At 36.5% G+C, this 20847-nt stretch overlaps 3 protein-coding genes across 3 annotated transcripts; all 3 read left to right on the top strand.

Moving 5' to 3' along the window:
- Positions 1–1533: 1533 nt before the first annotated feature.
- Positions 1534–4113, top strand: LOC111781154 (E3 ubiquitin-protein ligase AIRP2). The gene is made up of 5 exons (XM_023661606.2): positions 1534–1961; positions 2936–3098; positions 3172–3244; positions 3341–3575; positions 3667–4113. The coding sequence occupies exons 1-5, from the start codon at positions 1882–1884 to the stop codon at positions 3875–3877; spliced, it is 762 nt and encodes a 253-aa protein (XP_023517374.2). The 5' UTR covers positions 1534–1881; the 3' UTR covers positions 3878–4113.
- Positions 4114–5671: 1558 nt separating this feature from the next.
- On the top strand, positions 5672–14681 carry LOC111781119 (trans-Golgi network-localized SYP41-interacting protein 1). The gene is given in 10 exon segments (XM_023661564.2): positions 5672–6298; positions 6424–6753; positions 6841–10005; positions 10478–11342; positions 11433–12082; positions 12278–12434; positions 12507–12588; positions 13374–13538; positions 14176–14328; positions 14422–14681. Coding segments are annotated over 8 exon segments (5544 nt in total). The 5' UTR covers positions 5672–6106; the 3' UTR covers positions 13477–13538; positions 14176–14328; positions 14422–14681.
- An 857-nt stretch (positions 14682–15538) lies between these two features.
- On the top strand, positions 15539–20783 carry RGS1 (REGULATOR OF G-PROTEIN SIGNALING 1). The gene is made up of 11 exons (XM_023661584.2): positions 15539–15795; positions 16421–16541; positions 16634–16694; positions 16805–16889; positions 17001–17074; positions 17324–17515; positions 18252–18340; positions 18519–18757; positions 19228–19352; positions 19951–20072; positions 20162–20783. Exons 1-11 carry the CDS (start codon positions 15719–15721, stop codon positions 20369–20371), a joined length of 1395 nt encoding a protein of 464 aa, XP_023517352.2. The 5' UTR covers positions 15539–15718; the 3' UTR covers positions 20372–20783.
- The last annotated feature ends 64 nt before the right edge of the window (positions 20784–20847 follow it).

The following is a 20847-nucleotide window of genomic DNA, read 5'->3' as shown; positions in this document are numbered from 1 at the left end:
TATTTATAATATACTTATTAATGAATACAAATTAAATTAAAATTTAATTGGTTAAAGTTATTTTAATTATTTAATTAACCCTAAAAATAAATTTATTAACAATGTGATTAATCTAATAAAATTGTTAAAAGTAATTATGAGAATTATAAAAAAGATTATTTATTTATATAACATCATGATAATATTCGTATCTTATTTATGTTATTTTGAATAAATTTAATTCGTAATTGATTTTAATTTACAAAACTATTATGATTAATTGTTTCATTATAATAAATTAAAATCTTTTAACAAATTAACCCCAATAAATTTTTAATTAATTTAAAATTACAACTTGATTTTAGAATCTAGTGAATTTGTTTTTATTGATTTTTTCTCTCTCCAAAGATTCTCAAAGATAATAGTATTTTTTTTTAATTGTTGACGTGGATTATTCTAAATATTAAATATAAGTTATAGTATAAATATAAAATTTATATTTATATTTCTTATTTTAAATTTCTGGTATTTTATTACTTTTATTGATAAATTTATTAATACTATAAATTTTATTTTAGTATTATATTTTTTAATTTATTGTTATAATTTTCCAACCCTTTTAAAATATTGTATTAACTAAAAACTATGATTTTAGACTCTAAAATATACATTCAAGAATAAATATTAAACATTTTAATTTATAAGAAATTATATATACATGATTCAAATATGGACCAAGCAAGCTGACTATTCGGTAGTTGGCTCTAAAAAAAATGATTTATATCGACTCTAATAAATAAATATGGTATGTTGGTCAAATTTTGACACTATACCAAACTTGGGTCGAGTCTAGGTCAAACTTGAACCGACGTTAAGCGTCAAATCCTTGCTAAGTGAATATTTGTAAAACGAGAAATAAAGTGATGATTGACATGCACTATTTTCCTCTGAGTTGTATGTTTGACATCAACTATTGTACTAAAAATTTAATTAAACGTTAAATTTGAGAAGTTTGACGGTCTCGACATAGAAGAACGAGAAAATTACCAAATCAATGGTACAAAGAGTTTGACCGTCTCCACCTCGAAAAACGAGAAAATTACCAAATCAATGAGACAAAAAAAACTAAAATTTAGAGTTTTGACGAAATATAAAATTAACCAATTCAAATCATAAATGATGGAGACACACATAAAATTAATAATTTATTTATAATTTGTATAAAATTATTTAAAATAATATTGGTAGATGAACTAATATGAACTCATAGCATTAGGCCAATATCATTATTGATTAATTAGGCCAACTAATCTTAAATTAAGAGGGTACAATTAATTAAAATAATAATTATAGTTTTCAATAATGGAGGGCAAGAAAATATATAATATGAGTTGGGAAAAAAGAAAACTCTATTTTTTCTCAATTTAATATTGAAAGGAAACCAGCTTCACAAGCAATAAAGGAATATGTTTTGGATGGATAAGATTGAAAATTAAGATTTATTAAAAAGGAAATTAAATAAATAAATAATTTAAAGGCATCCGCCAACAAACCCATTACGGACTCTACCCTCCATTTTCTTCATCGTCATAATCTCAGCTGAAACTTGTTCTTCTTATATTGAAGCTTTTTCTGACCACAAAAGGGCGAGTAGAGGTCATTTCAGTGACGCCGCCCTATTGACTAAAGGACAAACCGCCTAAAAGCTTGAGAAAAATAAGGGTTCTCGTTCTTTTTGGGTTTCGAAAGTGGGTTTGGGGTTAACCCTTCTTGATCTTCGGTGTTTTTTAAGGGTAGGGTTCATCTTTTGGCATAGCCCACTGGGAGGAGGAGCTTTACGCTTTGGTTTTCTGGTCTGTTTTCAGTGGTTTCTTGTTGGAGAGGGAAGGGATCTTTCGGATTATGTATTATCAACTGGAGAAATTCTCTCATCAGGATTCTTTGGAGGTTTTGGAGGCGGATATTCAGTATGCAAATTCTCTGTGAGTTTTCTTCTTCTTTTACTCTTCTTTTGCTCCTTTTAATTGTGTTGAGTTTTTTTTTCTTGCTTTTCCGTTTCAATCGTGATGATCGGTTTCTTTGTTTGCAAGTTGAAAGAACGAATGGGTTGTGTTTCTGCCTAGAGTAGTTTGGTTTATCCCAAAATAGAAAGAAATTGCTGTTTGAAAAGGGTTTCGAATTGTTGGGTAACAGCCCAGACCCATAGCTGAGTAGATATCGTCCTCACTCCCACACTCTGAGGTTCTCGTACCCTTGTAAGGAATGCTTTGTTTCCCTCTCCAGGTGTGATCTCACCGTCCACCTCCTTGGGGCCAACGTCCTTCACACTCGAGGTTCCCACACTCTTATAAGGAATGTTTTGTTTCCCTCCGTAACTAAGGTGTGATCTCATAATCCACCCCTTGGGTGCAGCATCCTTCATACCCGAGGTTCCCACACTCTTATAAGGAATGCTTTGTTTCCCTCTCGAACCGATATGTGATCTCACAGTCCACCCCATTGGGATGGCCCAGTGTCCTTCAAACTCAAGGTTTCCACACTCTTATAAGTAATGTTTTGTTCTCCTCTCCAACCGATGTGTGATCTCACAATCCACCTGCTTGGAAGCCAAGATCCTTCACACTCGAGGTTCCCACACTCTTATAAGGAATGCTTTGTTCCCTTCTCCAACTGATGTGTGATCTCACAATCCATTCCCTTGGGACCCAGCATCCTTCACACTCGAGGTTCCCACACTCTTATAAGCAATATTTTGTTTTCCTCTCCAAACGAGGTGTGATCTCACAATCCATCCCTTTGGGACTCAGAGTCCTTCACACCCAAGGTTCCCACACTCTTATAAGAAATGCTTTGTTCCTCTCTCCAATCGACGTGCAATTGCACAATTCACCCTGTTGGGGCAAGTGTCGTTGCTAGTCGTCTGATTTGTTTGTTTGTTTGATTTTTGGTATTGTAGGGCGGCTGCAATCCCCATGGAAAAAGGGGGTGGCTATCTTCAAATGAAGTTGGTTTACAATCATTTGGCTCCTATTGCTCTGTTTTTGCTTCAATGGATGGACTGTTCTTGCACATGCTTGCTTCCAAGATATTTAAGCCTCTTCCACATACTTGTGTACAAGGTCTGTTGGCTTTTGTAGCTGTCTATTATTGAATGATTATAGGTATCTTAATCTTGATTTTTTATCCATTCAGGTACATCCGGAGGGAAAACAAAAACTAAATATATCCAGGCATGGAAGGAAGGCAACTATTAGGGACTTCTACGGTACTCACTTGTTTAGTTTGATAGCTGATGTTCTTACCTTTCTAAGTAGTTCTGTATATTCTAATCTTGTGTGTTTTTTCATGTCTTGAATACCAGCTATAATATTGCCTTCGCTTCAGCGAATCCACGGTAGTTTGGATAAGTTGGACGATTTCGAGGAAGAGCATCGTTGGATTGAGATGCCTAGCAAGAAGAGAGGTGATAAAGACGGTAGACTCATGAACATCGATATGAAACGAGAAGACGAGTGTGGTATTTGTTTGGAGCCGTGCACGAAGATGGTTTTGCCTAATTGCTGTCATGCAATGTGCATCAAATGCTATCGAAATTGGTAAAAACAAGTCTTGTTAAGCATCTTCATTGCCTTTAAAGCGTTTTGAAGTGGCGTTTATGCTCAATTGCTTGTTCTTCCTACACTGCAGGAACATGAGGTCGGAGTCGTGTCCATTTTGTCGTGGCAGCTTAAAGAGAGTCAACTCAGAGGACTTATGGGTGCTTACCTGTAGCGATGATGTGGTTGATGCCGAAACCGTTTCCAAGGAGGATATGTTGTGCTTTCGTCGATATATAAACAGCCTGCCTAAAGACTATCCAGATGCACTCTTCGCAGTATATTCCGAATATCTAATTTAGTTCAGACGTCCGAGTAAACTGTATAGAGGGACAATCCCGACGCGAAACGTGAAGGTCAGAACATATCCTCCCTGCTTAATATAGAATAGTTGATCATATGAAATGCTTAGTTAGAACTAATAATGAATCAGTGTAAGATGCCAATCAATCATCTCTGCATCTCGGCTCGTGTATGTTATATACTTGAAAGTGCCTTTTCTAATGCACTAATTGTCAATAAAGATGAATTTGGTCTCTGATGGGTGCATCATATGTTTTGTTGGCATGGATGGGATGATGATTCTGTTCGTGTAGTTTGGGGTGTGAGATCCTACATTGGTTAGAGAGAGGAACGAAACATTCCTTATAAGGGTGTGGAAACATCTCCCTAGCAGACGCATTTTAAAATCGTGAGGTTGATGGCGATACGTAATAGGCCAAAACGAACAATATTTGTTAACGTTGGACTTGGCTGTTACAAATGATATCAGAGCCAGTCATTGGACGGTGTGCCAACGAGGTCACTGGTCCCCAAGTGGGTAACGAAACATTCTTTATAAGGGTGTGGAAACCTCTTCCTAGCGAACACGTTTTAAAACCGTGAGGTTGACGGCGATACGTAACGGGCCAAAGCGATTAATATCTGCTATCGGTGGGCTTGGGCTGTTACAAATGATATTAGAGTCAGTCATCGGATGTACCAGCGAGACGCTGGCCTCCCAAAGGGGTGGATGGTGAGATTCCACGTTGGTTGGAGAGGAGAACAAAACATCCCTTGTAAGGGTGTGGAAACCTCTCGTAACACATGCGTATTTAAATCGTGAGACTGACAGCAATACGTAACGGGCTAAAGCAAGTAATATCTGTTAGTGGTGAGCTTGTACTGTTACAGGGGTCTTCTCTAGAACTTAACTATCCATCATAGATATAAACGGCGAGTTCTTTCGTGTCGGGTTATAATTATATCATTGACAGGATAGCTTAGCTTGTGATCAATAATCATGGTTGGCAAAAGTACAATAATTTGAAAGAAAGGAACTTGCTGTCTTAAGCCATCGTAAATGATTGAAAAGGCACCTTGAAAGCGATGCCCATCGCACAAAAGGCACCTTCAAACCCGCGTCTTAGCTTATCTATTCCTCACTTTTTAAGAGTAAAAACTATCTCCATGAACCAACACGGGTTCTTTTAGCAAGTTTTATCCCCACTTACATACGTTTCACGAAAATCCTAAAAAGTTGCTAAATGTACAATTGTTCCAAATAAAAAACGTTTAAATTAAGTTTTTATGATTGAGCTACCGAAAAGGAAGATGTAGTGACTTCCAATTCGTTTAAGTCTTTCTTAACTATCTTATTCTCTCGATTCATTTATGTAGTCTCATTTACTTGGGTGTCACAATTGTGGGACGGATAATTGAACCATTAACCTTTTTGAAATAGTAACTGATGCTTTATCCAACACGTTAGATTCGAATTAGCATGCCATTTTATGCCTACTACATCTTTTGATGGATTCGAATTAGCATGCCATTTTATGCCTACTACATCTTTTGATGGAACACATTAATCAAAATTTATTATTTAAATAATGTTTTATTAAAAATAAAAATTTGAATAAATGACTCCAATAATAAATTAGTTAAAAAAAATTACTACGCCAATAAAGTTAAAATTAGAATTAATAATAATAAAAAAAAAAACTAGGGCTAGGATTGGAGAACTTTAATCTACGAATACAAAATTTCAAATAATTACCACCCATAATTTTAATGCGACTGTTAAAAAAAAAATTAAAGATGAACGGTTAAGATTCGAAGAGACGTTCTACTTTTTTCACCCATCGCCTTCAAACTAGATTACAGGAGACGAAGCATGGCGCTAAATCAGATCAATTGGTCTGCGAAGTGAATTGTATGAACTCTGCAGATTCATGTGGAACAGGTGGTCCAGTCGTTAATCCAGTATCGATAGCTGACGATTACTCATCCATTTTTACAAAATCACGACAGTGAATTTGTTGGTTTCCGTTTCTTTTACGCGCCATTTGGATGTCTTTATTGTTTTTTGATTCTTTTTAATTCACCGAATTGGAGGTTGAACGTAGCTTTTGAGGGTTTAATGGTTATTTGATTCAATTTAGGTCTTATTTTAAAATTCTATTCAGCTTCTTGATTTCCCAGTATTGTTTTATTCTGTTTGAGATATAGTTTTCGTTGAGGTTAAGGCGATTGAGTTATAAGATATCGACATGTCTGAGAATCATGATCCAGAGACGGCACTACAGAGTTCAGGAAATGGAGCTGTAGGGGTGGAAACTGTGCTTAATGTTAATGTTGGGGAGTTATCTTCTGAGACTGCCGCGGACGCTACTTCGGAGAATGACTCCGTTTTGCAGTCCTCTGAAGTGTCCAGTGGATTTTCGCCTTCTGTGCCGAACCAGGTTAGTTTAGCATTTATTCACATGTTGACGCTGCAGAAATGTCTTGATATGAATTTTCCTTGTCAATTAGAGAAGAAAATTATACAATGTTTTGAAGATAAAATTGTTTTGAACATGGTGTTTAGGGATCAACATTGTCGCCAGTGGCTCCTCTTACTGAAGGTGCAGATAACTCGGGACAAGATGACCCTGATGGTACTGTAGTAGTCGAAGATGCTGCAAAAGACGATATGTTTGTGGACTGCCCGGACGAGTTAGCTGGCAATGCTGATGGCAAAGAAGCAGTAGCAGCTACTGAAACTCAAGGTAGTTTGATGGAGGAAACGCCTTGTGATATGCAACAGGAAATACAATATGAGATAGAAAAGGTTTCTCTAATGGACGAGGTGGAAAACACGAGGGCCACTCTGAATGGGACCATTTTCGAGAAAGAAAATGTCGTACACGATTTTGAGGTTCATAAACCACCCCCTCTCAGTTGTGGTAGCATGCTTCTGGAGTGGTATTAAATTGCTTTCTTTTTTTGGGTGCTTGATTTTCAGAAAGAAAGAGAAGCTTTTGTGCAAGAACTTCTTATCATTTGTGGCCAACTCAAGACTGCAACTAATCGACAGTCATTGGTCAAAGTTACTGGCAATCAGTTGAATGAGAGTCTTGATTTGCATGGAATTGAGCACATGGAAGAGAACACTCTGATTTCTAATACCACATTGAAAGACTTGGTAAATGAATGCTCACAATTGGTTAATAGGACTTTAGATGAACGATTGCAGTATGAGGCTACTATAGGAGAACTCCGTCATAACCATTTAGTGAAGGATCAAGAGATTGAGTATCTTAATGCAAAAGTTGTTGAATATATGGTGTCTGATGAAGTTGTTCGCTCTTACACGAACTCAATTGAAGATTCTGTGAAAGTTTCGTCTGAAAAGGAGAGGGAAATGGAAGCCACATTAGATAGAGTGTTAACGTCTCTCAACTCGGTATTGAATCAGCAACATCTTCTTGACGATTCTTTATCAGAAAAAACACTTCATGTTGAAAGAAATACTTCTCTGTTAATTGATAATTATAACAAAATCCTTCTGAAAATTAATCAACTCCAATCATGTTTAACTGGGGCAGAGTCGGACATAATCTCCACTGAAGCTGGAGAAATTTTGGCCACTGCCCATACTGAGTTAATTGAGCTCAAAGCTAAAGAGGTCAGCAATGCTGAAAAAATGTATCATCTGGAAGATGAAAATAGAAGATTGGCAGATGAGATAGACAATTACAGATTGACAGTTGAGACTGTTAATGGTGAACTTGAAAAGGCGAAAAGTGAGCTGGAGCAAGAAAGGATAAGGTGTGTTAATACCAAAGAGAAGTTAACAATGGCTGTGACAAAAGGCAAGGCATTAGTACAGCAACGTGATGCATTGAAACAGTCTCTAGCTGAAAAAAGTCGGGAGCTTGAAAAGTATTTTGTCGAACTACAAGAGAAATCAAATGCTTTGGAGACTGCTGAACTAATTAAGGTTGACTTGGCTAAAAGTGAAACTTTAGTTGCATCACTTCAGGAAAATCTGTTGCAAAGGAATATGGTCGTCGAAAGTTTTGAGGATATTATATCTCAATTTGAAGTCCCTCGGGAACTTAAATCAATGGACAGTATGCAAAGACTCAAGTGTCTTGTGGATGAGAAGAAAGTTCTGGAGGCTATTTTATTGGAGTTTCAGATGTTAAAAGATACTGTAAACTTATCTGATTGGCCGGATTTGATTGCACCTTATGACCTGAAATCTTCTGTCTGTTGGCTTAAGGAATCATTCTTTCAGGCTAAAGATGAAATAATGGTCTTGCAAGACGAACTTGCTAAAACTAAAGATGCAGCACAAGGAGAGATTGATCGCATAAGTGCTTTACTTTTAATTAAATTACAGGAAACGGACTATCTCCAGGAGCAGTTGGATGACCTTTTAAGCAACTATGAAGAAGTCAAGATAAAAATGCATCAGACATCGTTGGAGAAGGCTCAACTCATAAACATGTTACAAGAAGAATCTGGAGTGACAACAGATGATGGAGGGGTCAGTGAAACTTCGTTGGACTTGAACTTGCTTGTTTACAGATGCTTTCAGAGGATAAAAGAGAAGGCTTTTGCATCTGCTGAAATCTCAGGTGAATACGTGGAATCTTTTGAAAAGGTTCAAGCTCTTTTATATGTCAGTCGTCAGGATTTGACGCTCTATGATATAATTCTAGAAGAGGAGTCTTCTAATTTGAGTAATTGCTCGAGTAGGTTAAGATCAGTATCTCAAGAACTTGGAGAAGCGAAAGAGGAAAATGACTCTTTGCAGGGGGATTTTCAAAGATTAGAGGAGAAATATGCCTTGCTAAGGGAAAAGTTGTCCTTGGCTGTTAAGAAAGGCAAAGGACTGGTTCAGGATAGGGAAAATATGAAAAGTGTCTTGGATGACAAGAACATAGAAATAGAGAAGTTGAAACCACAATTAGATAGTCTAGAGTCGACAGTTGCTAATTGCAGAAATCAAATCAATTTGTTGTCTATTGATGCACAACGCATTCCGGAGTTGGAGTCTGAACTTGGCATCTTGGAGGACAAATGTAATCAATACGGGCAGTTCTTGTTGGAGAGCAATGATATGTTACAGAAAGTAAATGAATCAATTGATGGAATTGTTCTTCCCATTAATATGGTTTTTGAAGAGCCTATAGCTAAGGTGAAGTGGATTGCAGATTACATTAGGGAATCTCATGATGCTAAGATACGTACGGAACAAGAATTGGAGAATGTTAAAGAGGAGTCGAGTACTATGGAAATTAAATTAGGAGATGCTTTAGCTGCTATGAAATCATTGGAAAATGCACTATCATCTGCTGAGAACAACATTTTTCAGCTTTCTGAGGAGAAAAGGGAAATAGAATCTAGTAAGATACATATTGAACAGGAATTAGAGAAAACATTAAATGAAGCCTATGCACAGTCCAGCAAGTCTGCGGAAGCTTCATTGTCTCTGAAGCTACTTCAAGAGTCGTTATCACTGGCAGAAAATAAAATATCTGTGCTTGTCAGAGAGAAAGAAGAAGCTGAAGTTTGTAAACTCAATGCAGAGATAGAGTCTAAGAAAGTAAAGGAGGAAGTGGCTGTCCAGACAGATAAATTGGCAGAGGCCCAAGGAATTATAAACACATTAGAAAAGACTTTAACTGAGCTTGAGACCAATGTTGCTTTGCTAACGGAAAAGAATGCTGAAGCACAAAGTGCTATAGAGAAGCTAGAGACAGAACAAAAGGTATTGCAAGAGGAAGTCAGTTCTCAAGCGAGAGAAGTTGTTGAGGCGACAGAAACAAGAAAATCTTTGGAAGATTCATTATTTTAGGCAGAAAGTAAAATTTCTATAATTCAAGGTGAGAGGAGAAATTCTGAAAATGAGATATTTGCTCTAAATTCCAAATTAAATGCATGCATGGAAGAGTTGGTTGGGACGAATGGCAGCTTACAGAGCAGATCTGCAGAGTTTGCGGGCTACCTCAATGATCTTCATAAGTTTATTGCAGATGAGACATTGTTGACCGTGGTGACAGGATGCTTTGAGAAGAAACTTAAGAGTCTAAGAGAGATGGATATCATTTTGAAGAACACCAAGGCTTGTCTAGTTAACAGTGGCATAATAGATTCTCATGATCACCATGCTGTTAAGGTAATTTCCCATGCTTTTCTGGATATCAAATATTGGTAAAATACTCACTTCTATTATCTTCAACAAGTGCATACAAAGTTTATTCTGTGTCGAAATTTGTTTATGTTGGTTGGTGCCTTTAATGTTTGTATATTTGGTAGCTCCTTTGTTTGGTTCGGTCTGATATAGATATATTTTTTTTTTGTGACTTGTTTTTCTACAGTATTCCTTTCCTTCTTTTCAAATGCAGTTTTCTTATTGGAAAAAAAATCACCATTTATTTATTTGCATTTTGCTTGTCTGGATGCAGCCATTTGATGCTCTTTTGAATCTATTAACAATGAACATATAAAGACTAGTTTCCCCCCTCCCCCAGGGGCACATTGACATGCCCGCTTCTTGCATCACAGAAATATGTGAAATGTCTAATTAGTTATTTTCAAATATTCCATATGTATTGTAATTCTGATTACATCTTTTAAATTTAATCCAGGATCCGAATGCTAAGGAATCCCTTTCTCATGGAAAGCTCCTTGATTTTGCTGTTGAAAATGAAAGTGATAAGGTGGTTGTTGAAGATGATGTTGGTAATATTTCATTATCTTTTAGAAAGATTATGGAAGAAATCTGGTTAAAGAACAAGAAGTTCACAGATTATTTTGAAGGTATCTCCTCTTCAATGGATGGGTTTATTGCTGATCTGTTAAAACAAGTCGAAGCAACAAGAGAGGAAGTAGCTTTTGTGTGTGGACACGTTGAATCCTTGAAAGAGATGGTGAAGAATCTCGAAATGCATAAACAGGAACAAGAACATACCAAAGTGATGCTAGAAGATGATGTTTCCCTTCTATTGTCTGCCTGTATTGACACAACAAAAGAGCTTCAGTTTGAAATGACCAACCATCTACTTCTACTCAGCTCTATTCCCGAACTTGACAACTTGAAGGATACCATATCCATGGAAAGTAGTGAGACTAGTGGAGCTTCACCTGCAGAGTGTCGAGCAAAATCATCTAGTAGCAAATCAGCTTCCGCTGCAGAACAATTATTATCTGCTAGCAGAAAAGTTAAATCTATAGTTAAACAGTTTGAGAGCACCAGCAAGGTTGCAGCTTGTAGAATTCAAGATATGCAGCATATATTGGAAATAACTGAGGCAACTACTGAGAAAATTAGAAAGGAAAAGGACTTGAACCAAAATATGGTAGTTAAGTTGGAGACTGATTTACAACTATTGCAGAGTTCCTATCTTGAACTTAGTCGTCAACTGGAGACTTGTCAAGCAAATAAAGAAAAGTTAAAAGAAAGGGAGGCTGAAGTTTCATCATTGTATAATAGTTTGTTGGTGAAAGAACAAGGTAAACCTTTTCTTCTTCATTCTTCAAGTATTTGCAGAATTTTTCCATGATCTTTTAAAAATCTTCTGATGACTTTTATATTTTTCTCAGAGGCAGAAGGCTGCGTTTTGTCAACTATGCAAATGGAAGCTCTCTTTAAGAAGGTTAGAGGGATTGAGATCTCTTTGCCAGAGTCAGAATACCTAGATGTGGAACAATATGATTCAACTGATGTAAAGAAGCTCTTTTACCTTGCTGATTATGTTTCCGAGTTACAGAATCAGTTCAACTTACTATCTCATGACAAGCAAAAGCTGCAGTCTACAGTGTCCACACAAATAATTGCAATTGAACAGCTGAAAGAGGAGGTTGATAGAGCATCGAGGTATCAACTTGATTTAGAGGAGATGAAGAAAGATCTCTCAGAGCTTTCATATTCTTTAGAACAAATTATTAGTTTGTTGGATAGTAACTACAGTGGAGATTCAAAGTCAGAAGGCTTGAAGGGACTAGTAAGAATATTAGAAAGGCAGATCCTGGATATGCTCTCCGAATCTGAAAATTCAAAAATCAAATTTGAGGAATTGAGTGGGAAGTTAATAGGGAGCCAAAACGTCGTGGATGAACTAACTACTAAGAATAAGCTACTTGAAGAGTCACTTCAAGGACGGACATCTCAACCAGAGATAATCAAAGAAAGGAGCGTCTTTGAAGCACCTTCTTTTCCTTCTGGATCAGAGATATCAGAGATTGAAGATGCAGTACGTATCCATATACTAGGAAGTTTGAAATTACTTCTTGCTTGGGTCTGTCGTGATAGGTAGTTAATGTATTATCCATGAGAAGTATCAGTAGGATACTGTTTTTGTGACTTTTCTAATGTGCATTCCATGTAAACGGTTCTCTTGGCATCCATTTCCATGGATCACATCTTCTACTGTTTTGGTATTTTGCAGGAACCAGCTGGGAAAAGTGCAATACCACCTGTTCCATCAGCCTCAGCTGCCCATGCTCGAACTTTGCGGAAAGGTTCTACTGATCATCTTGCGATTGACGTAGGAACAGAATCTGTTCATTTAATAGGAAATGGCATGGAAATTGATGAAGACAAAGGTTTGTTATAAGTTTTGCCTATTTGTTTGATTAGTTTCAAAACTTGGAGAATTTACGCATGTCCTTTTTCAGGTCATGTGTTCAAATCACTCAATGCATCAGGTCTCATCCCAAGGCATGGAAAACTTATTGCCGATCGAATTGATGGAATTTGGTAAGTGCTAATTTTCCTCGAGGCAGTACTATAGTTTTTACAGAACACTTGCTTCACCTGAACTCCTGTCTGGATTATCGTATTATCGTAGTACTAATCTATTTGTGGGTTAAGTTGGGTTGAGTTGAGATATTTTTTTTTAGACTCAACCTAAAAAATCATTATTAAATAATGAATCTAACCTTTTATGGGTTGGGTTGTCGGGTCATTTATTTAAATTTTTATTTTTAATAAAGCCAAATATTAGTTTAAAAAATATATTTTTATTTATTCTTAAACATTTAATTAAAATTTGTAACTCAATTTTAATATATATTTTGGCGATAAAATTTTTAAGAGTTAATTGGAGAATAAATAATAAAAATAGTTATAAAATTAAAAAAAAAAAAAAAGATGTATATATAATTATATCAAATGCAAAAATGTATATTTTGAAAGTAAGTTGTATATTTTGAAAGTAAGTTGTCTCCGTTCAACCAATTTAGTCTTGGGAAAATCCATGAACCTACTCAACCTATAAAACTTTCATTTATTTGAGTTTGGTTGATCGGGTTTTTGGGTTATCGGATTTTTTGAACACTACTATCAATTGGTCTCAATACGGTTATATATATCATACTAGAATTTCCTCCCCGCCCTATATAGGAAAAATGATTACAAGGCATGGACAAACTCTATTTGGTTATACTTGCTGCCATTTTCATTAAACTGTCAAATAACACAGTATACTCAAATTTCTACCCTTCGATATGGTACGAGTATTCCTAATCCTAATCCCTTTGCAGGATTTCTGGCGGTCGAATTTTTATGAGTCGTCCAGGCGCAAGGCTAGGCCTCATAACCTATTGGTTCGTGTTACACATATGGTTACTCGGAACCATTTTGTGACCAAATATATGACCATCCACCACCACCAAGGGATTTCCTTCATGTGTTGGTATTTGTATCATGTATATTGCAACCATCCTTTTCTCAATATTTCTTGGTTCATTTATTGACTGCATTAGATTATGCATGTTGTCACGCCTATATTGATTCTCAGGAACTCAACTTTTAGGAGTTCAGAGTATTAATTTCTTCTCTGTACTTGTTAGATTATATAAATCGAGTTATAGATGACTAATAGATTATAGGCTTCATTTTTTCTCTTTCCATTTCGGTACTTCGATTTACATTCTTTCATTGATCATCTTCCTCAGTTGACATGGTCAATTACGGTTTTTCTTTTTTTTTCCATTTCGGTACTTCGCCCAATTACAATACGTAATTGTAATTGGGCAAGAAAAAAATATCATTTTTCCTCGGTTGACATCATCTTCCGCAGGATATATATATATATATTTTTTTTGCTTTACAATACAATCTATTTGTGGGTATGGTTATTGTAATTGGGCGAAGAATGGTACAAATTCAATATAATTTTTGAAGTATAGTTTGATTTTTCTTGCTTGTTGGATTTGTAAAATCTAATCCACCTTCGCCCATCGGGACAGTGGCAATGAGCCGCCAATTTTGAGCCCATGATTTTTTCTTCTTCTTCCTTACTTGTTGCCATTGTTTTCCATTTCTAAGACGTTCCTTTTGCAGGCTCAGAAGGGTAATTCTCTGTCCAAATTTGGTGAGTGGGATGAAAAACATCCTGCTCCAGCTGAAGGGATCACAGTGATCTTCAACAGGGCACGAGTTAATAGTAAGAAAGGAGGAACTCCAACAAATATGAAGCTGCCAAAAAGAAAGCAGGTTAGTCATGTATTCCTCTTTCCAGCTCTCTTCTTCGCTACGTTATGGTTCACTCACATACATTTGCCAAACCATTACGTTTCGTTGTTGCAGAAAGGATGGCATTGGCATTGGCATTGGCATTGCTGCTTTTGGTAGCCTTTTTTGTAACTCCGAATGAACAAAATTCTGCTGTTTGTGGTGGCTTTTTGAGTGCAGAGATTGATTGATGCTGTAGATGTAGCGTCTTGTGTATATGTTTTGGAAAAAGTTTGATGGCTTTTCCTTCTGTTCATTACAACAAGCTTCTTGGATTGCCTCCTCCTGTACTTAAAACATTGTTTATGGAATGAAAGTGTTGAGTTGGTAGTTTATTGTGCAGCAAGTTCTGAACTTGAGGCCTCCTTGGTTAATGGGAATGCATTTGACATGGTCATCTAGACGCGGTCCATTTAGTTTGAAATCAGATCAGCTAGTCATCTTTGATCGGGTAGTAAACGTGTTTTAAAATCGTGAGGTTGACGGCGATACGTAATGAGCCAAAGCGAACAATATTTGTTAGCGGTGGGCTTGAGCTATTACAAATAGTATCAGAGTTAGACACTGAAGTGTGTGCCAGTGAGGACATTGGACTCCCAAGAATGGTGAATTGTGAGATCCCACGTATTCTTGTAAGGGTGTGTAAACATTTCCCTAATAGACTCGTTTTAAAATCATGAGGCTAGGCGATACATAACGGGGCAAAATAGATATTTGCTAGCGGTGGACTTGAGCTATTACAAATGGTATCAGAGCTAGACATCGGGCTAGTGAGGATGCTGGACTCCCAACGGTGGTGGATTGTGAGATTCTACCTCGGTTGGAGAGAGGAACAAAACGTTCCTTATAAGGGTGTGTGGAAACCTTTCCGTTGTAGACGTGTTTTAAAATTATGAGGCTGACGACGATATCTAACGAGCCAAAATAGATAGTATCTACTAACGATAGACTTGAACTCTTATGCATGTTTACCCATTTAAATTATGTTTAGCTATCAAACACTTGTCGTCTACTGGAGGAGAGAATCTTTGAGTTACAATGGATGTGGGACGACATGTCGTCTAGAGCAAGACACGTCAGCACATCATCCCTAGTTTAGTCAATAAAATGAATTTGAATACTCGACAATATAAGCTTTTAGTCAAACTTCAGTATGACGTGGCAGTGGACTCTGCAAAGTGAAAACGAAGACGCCTCTCGAAGTAACAATAACAGTCATTAATCGAATTTTGCGAAGAGAAAAGGATTGAACGAGAATGACCTGATGATGTCGAAATTTTCTCATGGATCAGAATGATTTCTTCAAGTTGTTGATTCGTTGCATCAAAGGAAGAAAGGTATTTGTCTGAACGGATGCAAAAGCAGTAGCAAAATGGCGCTTTGTGCCGTCGAAGGTGGCTGCCCCAGCGATTACGTCGCGATAGCTTTTGCTGCTGTTTGTATGACTTTGTGAGTTTCTTTCTTTTGCTCTTTGATTGATTCTTTGTTCCTGATTCTGCCAGTTATGAAGTGATTTGCTTGTTGATTCTCAACCCTCATGCGTAAATTTGGTTGCTGCTCGCTTTTTAACTTGAAACGATCCTATGTGTTCTTCTTTTTGTTCCTATTACACTCTGTTCTTCAACGAGTTGGGAGCGTTCGTTCCATTGCGGCCCTGGTGTTTGAGTTGTGTTCTCCTCTCCATGAGTTTTTGGTCCATTGGAGAGGGTTCTAGTGAATCCTGGCTTGTCTGAGTTGTTTTCTTTTAGTATTTGATCATTTAATTCGAAGCTGAGTTCATTATATCTCTCTTTCCTCTCTCTCAGTCCAACTTCTATCTTTTCATGGATGAATTTGGTTTTAGTTCGTTTACATGGAACGTCATTTCTTCTAAATAAATGGAATATATCTTTATTTTCTTGTTGACTAATTGGTTCTTCTTCATTGTTGATGAGTGCGCTATGCAGTATTACCCATTAGAACTGAGCTAGTTGCTCGTTGAAGGCTAAGCGCTTCCCACATTTGCTCCTGTTGTTTCATTGCTAATTTGTCTGTGTGAATCGGGCTTTACATTATCCCACATTCTTGCTTTCAGGCTGATATTTCGATCGATATTACCATACGTGATTTATAAAATTCCTCTTCCCAAAGGCAGCCGTTTTTGGATTCCAGTAATTCAAGTTTTTGCTAGCCTCAATCTTCTGCTGTCAATTGTGGTAGGCTATGAAACTATATGTAATTCCTCCATCTTTTTTCCATTTCGCGATTCGAGGTGTAATTTATGCAACTTTTCTGTCTCTCTGTTCAGATATCTCTAAGTTTCCTCAAATTAAAGAGGCGAAGGTGGCGGTCTTGCTATATTTGGGCAGGTTTCAATACTTTTTTCATCATTAGAATTTAGAAACTCCATATCAAATAGAGTTCTTAAATGTTTGTGATTACTTTCTTCCCAAGTTTTATTTTCCATTTCTTGCTTCAGTGTGGATTGAAGGTCCCCTTGGATTTGGTTTGCTGCTGAGCAGTCGCATAACACAGACCTTCCAACTATATTACATTTTTGTAAAGTAAGTAGATTATAGGTTATGGAATAGAGGACTAGAAAGCTCAGAGATTCTTCTATCCCCCTCCCTTTCTAATGGTTTCTAACATTCTTTCGGATTTGAATTTTGATTCAGGCGTCGTCTACCACCCGTCAAAACATACATCTTCCTTCCACTTATTCTATTGCCATGGATTTCCGGGGCTACATGTGAGAGTCCTTTTTATTTGGAATTTATATATGTTATGTATTCTTGTTTGAGCACTAAAATAATTAACTTAATTACTTTAGAACCATTGTGCACGAAACATCAACTTCATTCACTTACTTGACGGAAATATTTTATCTTCCACAATATATGGTATACATGATGTAGATATAATACCAGTTCATGATATTCTTTTTGTAATTTCTGATGAGAAAGTTACGGAAACAAGAATGTTTCATTTTTGGCTGCAGTTATCAATGTCAAGAAGCCTCTAAATTACAGGTGTCACATGCGTCCTCAGTGGATTGCTCCAATCATGTCTCTCCATATCCTATATGTTGCCACTTTAATTGTACTTACATGGGCTGTTCGTCACATAGAGTTCAGGTTTGATGAACTTCGAGATCTGTGGAAGGGAGTAATAGTCTCAGCATCTTCTATTGGTATGTAGGGGTTCTGATTTTTTTCTTCTTCTTTGATTAGCATAGTTCATGATGAAGAAATTTTTTTTATTGTTTGTATACCAAACCTCAGCTAATGGAACATGAAAACTTAATAGGCGACAGTCAAATAGGGTCAAACAGACAATATCCGATAATTATCTTCTACTTCTGCTGAGATAGGCTTGAAATTAAGGCTTTTGGTCAATGTAACATGATTATTGCTGTTTTAACTTGAAGGGATTGAATTGAAATCATTCTTAATTTCTTTGTTTCTCAGAGGCACAGTAAAGTATCCTTCAAAATTCTTCATTTTTATAAAAGCAATCTCTTACGAGAGCCTTTTTCCCTAAAAGTTTCATTATCTTCTCGTCCAAATAAAAAGTATTTACATTTTCAATCTGCACCTTCAAGGAAAAAATTTTGATTTTGTTTTTGTTTTTTTTTTGAAAAAGCACATAAGACCTAGATTCAGAGGATAATTTTGCTTTACTGCATCTCACACTTAAAAAGGCTTCTGTTACATCTTTGAATTTTTTAGTGGCATTTTGTTCATATTTACCTTGTATTTTCCCCAAATCGTCAATGATCGTCTTTTATTATAAAACCTAATTAATATAAAGAAGAATTTACAGTCCATTCTATTAACTGGCAAGCTCTCTTGTCCAAAGTAAATATATGCTTAAATACTGTAAGACACAAAACTTGGGGTTAATTTTTCATTTGTTTTTTCTTCCAGGAGTTTGGCTTTCTGCCTATATTACGAATGAAATCCATGAAGAGATCTTAGGACTCCAAGTTGCCTCTAGATTTCTGCTATTAGTCACGGTATGGCATCTGTGCTGCTTTACTCATTTTCTTCTCCCCGTCCTAACCAGCAAAGAAGAATATTTTTTTTGGTACCTTGCTTCCAAATATAAGATGGTATTAGTATTTCACTTGTAGCCTCGGTCATTTTTCAAGTCTTATGCCAATTTACCTAACATTTCCCAGGCATATTTCACAGGCAAGTATTCTTGTGCTGACCTTCTTCTCTATATCAAGCTCACAACCGCTGCTTTCTCAAATCAGTTTGAGAAAAAGGGAAAGCCTTGAGTATGACTCAATGGGTCAGGCTCTGGGCATACCAGATAGTGGATTGTTACTACAAAGGGAACCAGAAATAGTCATGGATCCTAATGAACCACTGGAGAAATTACTTCTGAACAAAAGATTTCGTCAGTCATTCATGGCTTTTGCTGACAGGTATTAATTATACTCTTGTATTTTCCTGTAACAGAGAGCGAAAAAAGTTGAAGATTCAACTTGAAGATGGTATCAGTAATTAATTTGTTTGAATGCGCACTATGATTGAGGAGTTTGTTTTCCTTGACTTTGTTGGGGGGATTTGTTAGTATCGAAGGTTTTTTATATGAGTAGAGGGAAGAGGTGATGAGAGAGGGAGAGAACACAGGTGGGAGTTTGCGTCAAGCTTTTGGTTCAAGGAGTACTCAGATTCCTTGAAATACCTGAGCCAATCTATTTCTACTTGTGTTTTTGTGTGCCTTGGGCTATTCAACATATTTTGTCTTTGTTCAGTTATCTGCTTCCTTACAACTCTTTTTCATGTAAAACTCTTCGAGGTTGTTTTCTTTCAACTTCTAGAAAAAACTTAGAGGGTTTAATTACTAGAGATTTTACCATGCTACTATATTCTTTTTCTTTCTCAATTGCAGTTGCTTAGCTGGGGAGAACGTGCACTTTTATGACGAAGTGCATGAGCTAGGAAAACTGCCTCTGGATGACCCTGTGAGAAGAATCTATATGGCAAGACATATAATTGACAACTACATAAGTCCAGGTTCGTGCACTTGGATCTATTTGAAACTTAACCAGTAATGCTCTTTTTCAACCTTAAGTTTCATTATAATGTATGCTTTCAAGTAGAGTAGAAGTTTTTATTTTTATTGGAATACGTTGAAGATGCGACTCCTTTTGAAGATGAACTAATTTTCAGCTGAGGGGGGCTCAAAAATAACTCTTTCTTTAGTCGTTATAATTCTTAAATGTTTGGTCATTGTGATTTCAGTTATAATGTTGAAAACAGTGAACGGTTGTCTAGAGTACATACTTTCCACTAGCATTAACCTCCTACCTACTCACATAGTGTCACTCTACTCACTTTGATGTTATTTATTCTTAAAACTATTCAAACTCCTTTAACCTTTAAAAAAAAAAAATTAATTAAAAATAAAAAAATCAGCGTTATATGCTTTATATTTGGTCATTGTCATATTTTATATAAAACCTAAACTCATGATTTTTTGTTTTGTTCTCTTTTGTGTGGGGACGGAACGATCAACAAGGATGAAACTTGATTTTATTTAGGCTTTTTCACTTTTGAACTTAAAAATGAGCTCTGTTTTTATTCAAAGTGGCATATTCCATTCATCCAACAGGTGCAACAATGGAGGTGAACATTTCTCACCGATGCCGTCAAGAGATTTTGACGACTTCTGATCTGGCTGATCCTAATCTCTTTAATAACGCACTAAATGAGCTGATACAGTTGATAAAGATGGTAAATATTTCTATTGCACCTATCACTTTCATTTTCCACCCTTTCAATTCCATCACGTCTCTGTATTTGTTCTGTTTTTTCCATTGAAGAATTTGGCAAAAGATTTCTGGTCGTCAATGTTCTTTCTGAAGTTAAAAGAAGAAACGAGTATGAGATCAAATGGGCGAGAGATTGAACAGATAACGAGTTGGAACCTCTCTCCTAGACTGAGTTCTGTACAAGGCGCTGATGATCTTTTCCACCAAGAGCAATGTCCAAAGGGCGCTGGCCATGATAGTACTCACTACTCGGACCACTAAGGTCCTAGGATTTGAAATCAACAGATCCCTCATTGTTGCTGCCTTTACATCTCAAGATTATTAATTGGTTCATAGCTGAAGTGCATTTCCTTCTTCTAGCCTCGAAACGGAATGAAGTTGACAGAGAACTAAAAGTGTTTGTCATTTATCTCTCCCCACGTTAACAGCAAGGCAAGCTCAGAGTTGAAAGCGGAGTGATGGGGCAGATAAATCATGTGATTGCCCTCATCTGTTAAAGAAATAAAACAAAAGTTTGTCTTCATTATGTTTTACGACCTTCACACGATGTAAACGGTAACTGAGGGGATGCACTGTGAGCAATTAATGTAACGGAGGATGCAGAGTTATCATCTTGGGTTTGATAATGTAGTGGTCCTTCTCATAAGGAGTTATGACATCGGCGATTTCTTTATCTTGCAGGAAATATGGTAACTTTTGATGAAATAAAGCACTGAAAATGGACAGGTGGAAGGACT

This window comes from Cucurbita pepo, chromosome 1 (genome assembly GCF_057944985.1).
Source record: "Cucurbita pepo subsp. pepo isolate OVF chromosome 1, ASM5794498v1, whole genome shotgun sequence".
Taxonomy (NCBI): Eukaryota; Viridiplantae; Streptophyta; class Magnoliopsida; order Cucurbitales; family Cucurbitaceae; genus Cucurbita; species Cucurbita pepo.
This window is presented reverse-complemented; position numbering and strand designations above follow the sequence as displayed.

What these genes read in the sequence shown, in the direction of transcription:
- LOC111781154 (XM_023661606.2), top strand. Translation starts at nt 1,882, where the DNA reads ATGTATTATCAACTGGAGAAATTCTCTCATCAGGATTCTTTGGAGGTT. An exon ending in TCCACATACTTGTGTACAAG is followed by an intron (nt 3,099 to 3,171) that starts GTCTGTTGGCTT and finishes TTATCCATTCAG; the next exon opens with GTACATCCGGAGGGAAAACA. An exon ending in AACTATTAGGGACTTCTACG is followed by an intron (nt 3,245 to 3,340) that starts GTACTCACTTGT and finishes CTTGAATACCAG; the next exon opens with CTATAATATTGCCTTCGCTT.
- RGS1 (XM_023661584.2), top strand. Translation starts at nt 15,719, where the DNA reads ATGGCGCTTTGTGCCGTCGAAGGTGGCTGCCCCAGCGATTACGTCGCG. An exon ending in GTCTTGCTATATTTGGGCAG is followed by an intron (nt 16,695 to 16,804) that starts GTTTCAATACTT and finishes TTCTTGCTTCAG; the next exon opens with TGTGGATTGAAGGTCCCCTT. An exon ending in AGTCTCAGCATCTTCTATTG is followed by an intron (nt 17,516 to 18,251) that starts GTATGTAGGGGT and finishes TTTTTCTTCCAG; the next exon opens with GAGTTTGGCTTTCTGCCTAT.